Source organism: Eurypyga helias, unplaced genomic scaffold (genome assembly GCF_000690775.1).
Source record: "Eurypyga helias isolate BGI_N326 unplaced genomic scaffold, ASM69077v1 scaffold3352, whole genome shotgun sequence".
In the NCBI taxonomy this organism is placed as follows: domain Eukaryota; kingdom Metazoa; phylum Chordata; class Aves; order Eurypygiformes; family Eurypygidae; genus Eurypyga; species Eurypyga helias.
This window is the reverse complement of record NW_010235126.1, coordinates 11,434-22,277: the sequence shown is the minus strand read 5'-3', so window position 1 is coordinate 22,277 and position 10,844 is coordinate 11,434. Positions and strand designations below refer to the sequence as shown.

At 51.4% G+C, this 10,844-nt stretch overlaps 1 protein-coding gene across 1 annotated transcript in view; it reads left to right on the top strand.

Annotated features, from left to right (window-relative positions):
• ITGB5 (integrin, beta 5) overlaps positions 1 to 9,890 on the top strand; it is a 56,420-nt gene extending 46,530 nt beyond the window's left edge. The window contains exons 10-14 of the mRNA XM_010146633.1: positions 2,637 to 2,859; positions 3,588 to 3,691; positions 7,309 to 7,425; positions 8,592 to 8,758; positions 9,312 to 9,890. Of these exons, the coding sequence (XP_010144935.1) occupies positions 2,637 to 2,859; positions 3,588 to 3,691; positions 7,309 to 7,425; positions 8,592 to 8,758; positions 9,312 to 9,407 (707 nt within the window). The 3' untranslated portion in view covers positions 9,408 to 9,890. The remainder of the gene's footprint in view (positions 1 to 2,636; positions 2,860 to 3,587; positions 3,692 to 7,308; positions 7,426 to 8,591; positions 8,759 to 9,311) is intronic.
• The last annotated feature ends 954 nt before the right edge of the window (positions 9,891 to 10,844 follow it).

Below are 10,844 nucleotides of genomic sequence, written 5' to 3'. Positions count from 1 at the left end.
CCTGCTGCTTCCTCTCCCCTCCAGACGTGCATTGGTTTTGCAGCAGCCCTCGCGCTGCTACAGCCTGCCTTGGTGTGCACGCCTTGCCAGAGCCACCAAGGCTGTGAAGGGCAGCGGAGCTGGCCCTCCCTGGGTGTTGTGTCCCCCATGCCTCGTGCCCATCTGCTTTTGGCTTGTTTAAGCTGCAAAATATTTAATTGGATGTACTCTGCTTATCACCGTTTGAAAGAAATACTTCAGGTCTTTTAGATGCTTCCTCTGAGCTTGAGGAACAGCTCTGAGCTTGAGCTTACAGCTCAAATTCAAGCATGAGCACAATTACTAAATGCCATATCCATGAATTCCCAATGCCAGCTGCTTTGGATTTCTTGAAACCCATGATTTATAGCTAATTCAGACACATGCATCACCATGGAGGCACACACCAGGCTGTGTGCGAGAACCTGATCACCTGAATTAACTGTGAAAAAAGCCAGCCACCCTGTTTGGTTCATTTGGGAAGCGGAGGATGCAAGGGTCCCTGTCTGCAGCAGCACCCCGAGCAGCAGCAGTGGCAAACGTAGCTGTGTGCATGGGCTCAAAACCAGAGCTTTGCAGGGAAGGTGCAAACCTGCCTGTACGGATGTGTCTGGGGAAAGGACAAGGCTGTCGTGAAGGCAAACAGAGAGTGAGGGATTTTTAATCTCCATCAGATGTAGGCGGGGAAGGAGGTCACCTCTAGAGATCTTGTAAACATAACCTCCTCTGTCTAGTAATGTTTGAGTTTGCAGGCTGGATCCAAAGCAAACAGTGGGAGTGCAAAAGAGGCTGTAGGAGAGCATCCTGCAATGTGTTGGGCCATACGAGATGCCTTGTAAAACAGAAGGTGTTCCCATGACTCTTGGCAAGGGATGTAGCCTGACAATCCACAACCTCTCTGCTAATCCTGGAGCGACGGGAGAGGCGGGGAGATCAGCGGTTTTGTGCCGATGAAAGGAGCATGTATATAATTTATCTTGTCTGAGGCGCTTGAGGCTGTTTCCAGTGGGAAAGCTGAGCTGTAATTAGGTTGCTGATGAGCCTTGCACACAAACCCTTCAGCTCTATAAACTATGCCTTCAAAGGCATCCCTTCTCCTAGGGACCGACCAAGGAGGATTTGGAGCAGTATTTCCAGTGAGCTGATGGATGCCTTTCTGAAACCAGATGCTCGACAGCCAGCCGCTCCACTTACCATCACTGAAAGCCTTGAAGCCTGTTGACTTTCTCAGCCCATCGCTAAACCCCATAGCTGCAAGGGGATGCTTTGGTAGAGGAGTGCCCTTCCTGGATCGGTTTCTCACCCATCTCTGCTGTGAGCTGCCCTGAGCTGCTCCCTGGGGGAGGTCCAGCTGGTCCCAGCAACCTTCGTGGTACTGGCCGGGATGTAGAGGTCTCGCTTGGACACAGGACATGGTGCTTGTCGATTTGATTTCTGTAAAGGGTTTTAAGGTTTTGGGGAGTACTTCTCTAGGAAAGCCCTTATGAAATATTCAACCTACTGGGCTTTTTGCTGCTAAATCCTGGGTTCAAAACCAACAAGGAAGCACTGCTTTATTCCCATCTTCATTTCGCTCAGTGTAGACAGAGAAAGAAAATATTAATTTTCTTAGAAGAAAGAAGACCAGCCAGTCCAGGAAAGATGGAAGCCCTCACAGGAACACCCTCTTTTACACTATTTTGAGGGCTCAGCCGTAATACTGATCTCCAGAGCTCAGGGCCTGCAGTGGGCAAGAAAGCATGGAGGAGGAGAAAACTTCTTGCTGAGTGTTGTGGCCTGGGGAAGGCTAGGCTGGAAGCGTGGCTTGGGCCCCTTATTTACTGGTGCAGCGGCTCTGCCAGCAAAATCTGATGCCGTAGCAAGCCAGCAGAAAAGTGGCTGCAGTCTGGCTGTGCTGCCTGCTGTCTGTCAGTGATAGAGCAGCCAGATTGCATCGACTCTGCCTCATCCTCTGGTGCCCCAAATTAATGCTTGCTTGGTGGTGTCAAGCACTGAATGGGTGCAAACCAGAAAGGTGCAACAGGGCACCCTGGAAAGAGAGGGATACTTGGGAACCCTCATCCAGAGAGAGAAAAATAAGAGGGTTACAAGTTTGACATACCTGACCAGAGCATGTAGTCTCTACCAGCTAATCCTCTTTGGGTTCTGCAGTAGTAGGTGGGTGTTCCTCACGTGGACCCATGCAGTTTACTGGCCTCCATCCACAGAAGGATGAAAGTGCTAGGCTGAGCAGGGGTCTCAGGGGGACTTGGGGTGGAAGTCAGCTTCCCCAGCTGCAGGCTGACTCTGCTCGAAGGGACCTACCCTGTTCTCTTCATGGTCACCGTCACTGCTGGTACCTCCCAAGGCAGTTTGTGTCCCTGTCCTGGCTACCTGGTCCCACCTAGGAAGGGAGAGGTGACTGGTTGTCGTGAGGGAAGCTGGAGGAGCTGTGAGTATGTATTTTTTTATTGCTAAATATAGATAATTATTTGATATCTATCTGTTTCCCATAGCCACCTGTTTGATATTCTGCTAAGTAAGGTCTCTGGCAGCTTTTCTTGCTGGTCTGTCCTGCACAGGGGCAGCCAACGCTGGCCCGGGATGCTACTGACATTGTCCCCTGCTCTCGCCTTCAGGCCACGGAGAGTGTCACTGCGGGGAGTGCAAGTGCCACGCCGGTTACATCGGGGACAACTGCAACTGCTCCACCAGCACGGACGGCTGTGTGTCCAGCGACGGACAGATGTGCAGCGACAGGGGCAGCTGCGTGTGTGGGAAGTGTCAGTGCACTGAGCCTGGGGCTTTTGGAGAAACGTGCGAGAAGTGTCCCACCTGCCCAGGCATCTGCAGCACTAAACGGTACTCTTGGGGGGAAGGTTCAGGAGGGACTTCACTGGTAAGATGGGTAGCTCTTTGGTTTCTGGGAGACTTTTCAGCTAAGGCACTACACCCACTTTGTTAAACAGGGTTGATTAGCCCTAGGCAAGGCTGTCACTGCTTGGAGGCAGCACTAAGCAACCTGAGAGCATCCCAGGCAAAGAAGCAAGTGTTGCTGCCCAAGTCCCCATGGAGGTTCCTGTCTCTGCTCATTTCCAGTGCTGCCCCACTTTGCAGGAGGGGATAGCAACTTCAGTTTTGCTGCATCCTGAGCTGCAAATGCCTGTGCCCAGAGAGCTGCAAGCTGCAGAGGAAGGGCTGATGGGGATGCCTGCCTGCCTCACAGTGACAGAGTTGCCCTGGGCATCATCCTCAGACCGGCGCAGAGCAGCACTGCTGCCTGCCTTGATCTCGGGCAGGATGGATTTTGCAGTAGCTGACACGCAGCTCGCAGCATCCAAAGGGCAAACAGTCCCCAAACCTACCACCTGTTTTGCACCTTCACCGAATTCCTTCACCTTCACCTTCACCCTGGAATAAATCCATCCTTGAGATGGAGATGCTTGGCCCTAAATTTTCGCATTCCTTGTAGTGCACATGTGCAGCCTTTGGACCAACACCCAGGGATTCCTTTTCCGAGGGCAGAATCTCTATGTTCATGCAGTTTTCTGACAGGTGCTTAATCTTCCCCTCCACGTGTCTTTCCGCAGGGACTGCATTGAATGCAAGCTGTTTAACTCAGGAAGACTGGCTGATAACCAAACCTGCCAAAAGCACTGCAAGGACGAGATCATCACCACTGTGGATGTTCTCGGTAAGTAGGTGCAGCACTGCAGGCGGTGGGAGCCAGCGACCGTGGGGTTGAACTCCTCTTAACCAGGTCTGTAAAGAAAGCCTCAGGGAACACCCGGTGTTTAGAAATGTGTGTGTGTATGTAGTGTGTATTTGTGCAAACAGGGCATGCGTGACCCTCTCTCTGGGCTGTAATCTATATTGAAGTAAAAAAACCTTTGATTTTAAATAACATCTTAAAATCAAGATGTGGGGGAACCACTAGTGCAAGGAACAAAGAGAGTGGAATTGAGATCAGATGAGACGGAAGATTAGATGAGTGTGAGGGAGTGTGAAAGGACAAAGTAGCACTCAAAAAAGACATTCTCTAATCTTCTGAGAATTTATCTTGGGTGAAGGAAGTCTGTAAGAGAAAGCAAGGCTGTTTTGGAGATGGTGAGTTCTGCTTTGGTGGAACGGACTGCTCCTCTCCTGCCCTCTATGTTCTCTTCCAAAGGTCATCCCACACGTGTGTCCCTCAGCAGATGACTTTCTCCTTCGTCTCAAGCTCCATTCTGGAGTCCCTGTTTGCTATCTGGGGGCACAGAGTGGACCCAAACATGGACAGCTTTAACTGCAATCCTCACCCTGGCCTTAGCAACACCCTTTGGAGGGAGGAATGGATGGGGAGGCTGGTGTTTCTAGATCAAGTAGGGATAAATTGCATTCCACAGCTGACATTTCCTCCTTCTCTTCCCATAGTTTATAGAGGTAGGAGTGCTCTGCCTTGCTTGCCCTCTCTCCCTTCCTCCCGAGCTGCCTGCAGGTGATGTTTTTCCCATTGACTCCTCTCATATCCAGTGTCTAGCTTTTAAATTATGAGCAGTGAGGTTTCCTACCTTTTCTTCTGGGAGACTTGCTCCTGTTCTCTCCATCCTCCCTGTGGTTTACAGGGGTGTGCACCTACACCAGCACACTGCCAGAGGTTACGAGGCACTTCCAAACCACACGAATCTTCTTCCTGATGCCTGGCTGGCCTGTGTTTCTTAGGAGCCAGAAAATAATAGGGATTAAAGTTCAACTGTCCTGCCTGGGTGTTGCACCATGCTAAAGCCAGCTTTTGTGTTGACTGTGCCCTGGGAGGTGAGGCTGGGCTGTGGTTTGCCAACTCCCTGCATGGCTTTCAGAGGAAAACACAGCCAGATTTCTGGTTTAAGACATTCTGGGGAATTAGACTTAACCCTCTGTTAAACTACGGCAATCAGATTGCGGGTGGTGCTGAGCACTTGGTACCTCAAGGTACTCTGCACCTCGGAGATCTGGGCTACTAGAGAAAGGTAAAGCAAAATATTCCTATAGAAAATGCTTGGGTACTACGGACTACTGGTGGGCAAAAAGCTGAACATGAGCTGGCCGTGTGCGCTGGCAGCCCAGAAAGCCAACCGTATCCTGGACTGTGTCAGGAGAAGTGTGGCCAGCAGGTCGAGGGAGGGGATTCTGCCCCTGTACTCTGCTCTGGTGAGACCCCACCTGGAGTGCTGCATCCAGCTGTGGAGCCCTCAACATCAGAAGGATATAGACTGGCTGGAGTGAGTCCAGAGGAGGCCACAAAGATGCTCAGAGGGCTGGAGCACCTCTGCTATGGGGACAGGCTGAGAGAGTTGGGCTTGTTCAGCCTGGAGAAGAGAAGGCTCCGGGGAGACCTTATTGCCCCTTCCAGTGCCTGAAGGGGCTACAAGGAAGCTGGGGGGGGCTTTTTACAAGGGCCTGTAGTGACAGGACAAGGGGTAATGGGTTTGAATGGAAAGCAGGGAGGTTTAGATTAGATATCAGGAAGAAGTTCTTCCCAGAGAGGGGGGTGAGGCACTGGCACAGGTTGCCCAGAGAAGCTGTGGATACCCCATCCCTGGAAGTGTTCAAGGCCAGGCTGGATGAGGCTGTGAGCAACCTGGTCTAGTGGAAGATGTCCCTGCCCATGGGAACAAGACCAAGAGATCATCATTACTATCGGGACTCTAATCAGAGTCTCTTTTAGCAGAATAATGGTGCAAGGATGGGATTGAAAGCAGCTGGGTCTGAAGGAACTAAGATTTCCTGCTCAACTCAAAGGGCATTAGTCAAAAAGCACAGAAATTTTATCAATATTCATCTAATTAGTACTTTGTATTGTACTAGCTTTGTATTAGCACTTCTCCAGCCCTGATACCACTGCGTAGTTAGAGCAGGTTTTCCTGTCTCGAGGTAGGAACAGCTGAGGTCTGTCCACACCAGGAACCCCATAAGGACTCACCACAGGGGCAGTTCCATCTGGGCTCTGAGCTGTTGGAATGGAGAGTATTAATCATTCGACTGGAAGTAGGTCAAAGGCATTGAAAGGCAAGACAAATAGACAGGAGAGAGAGAGAGATAAGGGGCTGGAATAGCACTGGTCATTAACACAAATATTTTTCTGCATGACAGACAGGCACGAATAGGAGTGAGGAGGAGAGCTGTGGGCAGCATTTTCCAGGTGCTTAAGCCAAGGTCATGTCTTTGCCAGCCAATGGCACTGGGTGCCCAAATCCCTTCCTCTCCCTTGAAACCCTCAGCCAATGCAGGCCTACAGAGATGTGCTCCTGCAGAGCTACCTGGCTGCAGGTGTTGCCCCATCTCCCCCCAGGCACTGTCCCTGCAGCAGGGACTCCCCACAAGCTGCGTCGGTGAAGGGCAGTGGGTCTGCTGAAATCACCTCTGAAGACAGAGCTGCAACCCTTAGAGGATGGCTTTGCTGAAACTTTGTCATGGCTTTTGTGAAGCCGCCTTCCTCAGGAAGCATCTTATAGTGACAGAGCAGCAACAGGCCCTGCCTGGTGCTACGGTGTGTGAAAGAGGCAAAGAGCATCCATATGGCCATGGAAATCAGGTAGTTTAATTTCTTGCAACTCCCCCATCCCCACATCCTCCCCTAACCAGCTCTTCCCTTCCCCCTCGTTCCCTCTTCCCCTCCCCATTTTCCCCTTCCATCTCACCCTTTAAAACCAAACTCCTCAACTGTTTGCAGCACAGCTGGAGCAGGAGCCAGCCACGGGCTGATGCTGGCCCTGTCGCGTCCTCGCAGGCTGAGGCTCTGCCCCTCGCTTTCTCTTCAGCGTCCACACTTCAAGAAATGTAGCAAATTAACAAGAAAACGGCATTTATTGCTGAAGCTGTGTGCATGTGTGAGGTTGTGTGAGTCTGCCGTGCGGTATTTGCTGAGTGCCACATTTTCTCAAGCAGTCATTCTGGATGCAGCTTAGTTACAGTTCGCACAAATTGTGATCAAACTGTGCTGCTTTCCAGGCTCACTCCCTATTCCTCAGCTCCCAGGTATCCCGTGGGAAGCCCTGCTCAGTTTGAAGGGAGAAGTGTGCTAATTCTCAATATTAAACCTGCCAACTACGTCAACCAAGTGCCGTATTGCAGCTTTAGACATAGCCGGTCAGAAAGGGTGACTAGATCAAAAATCCAGGGAACCCATGCCATTGCCAGTTGTTAGGGGGGAATGAGCTTACAAAGAAGAGGGTGTTGGAAGCATTTGTGTAAGAAATTAGGATACAAGAGTTCTGCAGTCTTTAGGAATCTTTTTTAATATTTAAAAAAAAAAACCAAACCAAAACTCTGCAACTCTCTGTCTCGTTCCAGAAACAGATGACCCGAACGCGATCCTCTGTGCCTACCCGGTGAACAACTGCGTCATGAAGTTCACCTACTCGGAGCTTGCCAGTGGGAAATCCAACCTCACCGTCCTCAAAGAGCCAGGTTAGCCCTTCCTTGGGTTTCCTTTTAATAGCACAGGCTGCCTGGGGAGAGACGATGGGCTGCTGGGGCGCCGGGCGGGTGGTGGAAAGACTGGTTTCACTGGCTGCTCAAAAGCATGTGCAAGCACATGTACCAGGATGGTTTAGAAGAATAGAATGTTTTACAGTGCTGAAACACATCTCCAAATTCTTCCAGTTCCGTAAAGTAAGACTCTGGGAGGGAAACATGCACCTGAGCTACCAGCATTGCTAGCAAGTGGCTGAAGGGCTTTCTGCCAGCTTGGGATGCTGAAATTAAACCCAGTCTAGTTACGCAGCAAAAAGCATGCCCCGTACTGATTTGGAGATAGAGTCACTGGGAGCAAAAAAAAAATCAGGAGGAGACACTTAATTTTGCTGCTTTTTAAGTTGGGATATTAGGAAAGCCCTACACAACCTATGGATGTCTGAGTTTCCACAGAAATAGAAATTCTGCCTCTGGGCCAGGCAGCGTAAGGGCTGTACGTCCCTGGTCCCCTCTCCGGGGCTGCCGCAGACAGCCATGGTTCCCAGCGTTATTTTAATCACGTGCAATGCAGTTTCTCAAAGGAAAGCCCACGTGGTGCCGCAGGATGTGCTGGCGAGCACCCAGCAGTGGCTTCTCGCGATCTGCTCTGGCCCTCTGAGGCACAGGCCTGTCGGGGAAAGACCGAGAGGCTGCACGTTTTATTTGATTTGTGCAGCAGCGTGCACTTAATTGAAAGACCAGTCAATTCGCTGACAGCTAACGTACTTATTTAAAGGGCCTGTGATCACCTGCCTCCACAGGGGCCAGAGGCTGAGCTGGCTTTTGCCAGAAGCACCGCAACACTCCGTGTCCCACACGGGTCACCTGGCATGTGTCACTGTTGGAGGGCGGCACTGTAGCACAGCTCTTCCTCCAAAGGACAACATCCCGGCCCTGGTGACGTCCATGAGAGCTGTGCCTTTGACCTGCCTCTAGCCAGAAATTTATTTAATTTTTAAAAAATCCCTTTGGTTCCAGAGAGGCCTGTTGCTTTTCTTTAATCTAGTCACTGCTGTTAGTGCTGCCCTGAGGTCGGTCGCTGCGGTCCAGGTTGTTACATCCCAGTATCCTTAATCAGGATACACTCGCACCACTAATTACCTTCTCCCCCTCATTACCAGCGTGCAGCTCAGCCCCCAGTGCCGTGACCATCGTGCTGGCGGTGATCGGCAGCGTGGGGCTGATCGGCATCATCCTGCTGGGGCTTTGGAAGCTGCTCGTCACCATTCACGACAGACGGGAATTCGACCGATTCCAAAGCGAACGCTCCCGAGCCAGATATGAAATGGTGAGCGCTGGTTGCAGGGGTGCTGCTGGGGTACGGGGGGAGGGAGGAACTTGGGATGCGCCTGTGGTGATCAGCTCTGGAGCAATGGAGAAGGGAGGTGGGTGAGGGGGATGTGGGTGTCCCTGCCCTGCAGTGCCACGCAGCAGGGCTCGCCGCATTGAACTGCCCTTCCACTCGGGAAGCCCAAATAGGCTGCAGCATGAATCCCAGCATTTGCTTCCATCGTGTATTTCCCAGCAGTGCTGGAGGGCTGAATGAGGTGGGGGAGTGGGGAGGTGACAGCTTGGTCAGGTGTACGAGGAAGGCCTCCTGGGAGGGCTGCCCAGTGCGTGAGGGTGTTACTGTGCCTGCAGGCAGACCGGGAGGTGGGTCTGACGCACAAACTATGGACAAACAGTGCTGCTGTTGGATCTGAGCGCCCATCTCCGTCAAAGCCAAATGCAGAGCTCTCTCCAAATTAATTGGCACAGGAAGGGGGATATACACACATTTTCACCATGACACGGACTTTGTTCCTCACCTTTGTGCTTCTTGTCTGCTCATTTCTCCAAAGGCATCCAATCCTCTCTACCGAAAGCCTATTTCCACACATAACGTAGAGTTCACGTTCAACAAGCTCAACAAGTCTTACAACGGTACGGTTGACTGATGGGGTCTCAGTGCCTGGGACTGCTGTGGACAATTGTTTATGTGCTGCTTCCCCACGTGACGATGGGATCCTCTTCAAGGGTGAGAATCCCTTACGACAGGACTGGTCGGTGGCCCACGCCTGTTATTTGCACAGTAAGGAGAAAAGTGTGGTTCATTCTGGAGGCACGGACGCGAAGGCAGGCTCCCCGCCTGTGCTGACGGACTCCGAGCCGTGCGCAACTCCGTACCCCAGCTTCCTGGATATATTAAACCTGCCAACTAAGTCAACCAAGTGCCATATTGCAGCTTTAGACATATCCCATTAGAAAGGGTGACTAGCTCAAAAATCAGGGGAACCCATGCCATTGCAAGTTGTTGGGGGGGGGGAATTAGCTTACAAAGAAGAGGGTGTTGGAAGCATTTGTGTAAGAAATTAGGATACAAGAGTTCTGCAGTCTTTAGGAATCTTTTTTTATATAAAAAAATAAAACTATTGTGCATATATGATGCTGTGAGTAGGATTCATTGGTTCCTGGCTGAGCACCCCCCCCACTGACAGACCGAATGAGGGCTTGCTCCTGCAAGCGCAAGTGGTGCTGCCTGACTGATTTATTAATAGAGCCTTATCGGTCGAAGCATGGCTATAAAAATAGGAGCTGGAGCCGCAGTGGCTGCCGCAGAAGGTACGTTGATTGAATACCCTGGTGTTGACCCAGGGCGGGGAGTGCTGCAAGGAGCTCTCGCTCCATGCCGGTGGTGTTAAACAGACGGGAAACTGGTGGGAGCCCGAGGGAAATAGGAGTTTAGTCCGAGGAAACTAAACTAAACACCCATTCCCTGGGATGTGCAAGGAGGCATCCGGCCTGGGTGTCTGCAGGAGGGCAGCTGGGCGCACACAGCAGCTCGCCCGGACCGCAGGCACCAGCCCCGCCGGAAGAGCAAGGGGGCCCTGAGCTTTTGGCTGGAAAGGGAGCTGGATAAACCCCAGTGCTGTTGCTTCACATGCTTTGGGGTTTGTTTTTTGCCTCCCCCAGCCCCATCTGTTTTTCCTGGAGCTGGGGTTTGGGTTACCCTGGCAGACAGCTGCAGCTTTAAACCCTCCCAGGGCTGCAGCCGGCACAGGAGAGAGAAGCCGGAGCAATTGCTACTGCCTGCTGCTTTTTTTTTTCTTTTTTTCTTGTCTCTTTGCCCTGAACAGATCATGCAATAGTCAGCTGGAGGAAGCTTGCCAGGGAAAAGCAAAAACAAATGGTGTTCATTGTTTTGACTCGCTCTTTTCACTGGAAAAGGGCCACGGGCCCATCCTTCCGGATTTATTTTTTCTTATTATTTGTTTTTGCCTCTATAAACAGAAGCTCTTATTTGCACAGTATAAACAGCTCTGCTTCGAGAAGTTTATGGTCCCCCCTCCTCCTACCAGACACAGTGAAGAAACGCAGCAGACCACGCCAAAAAT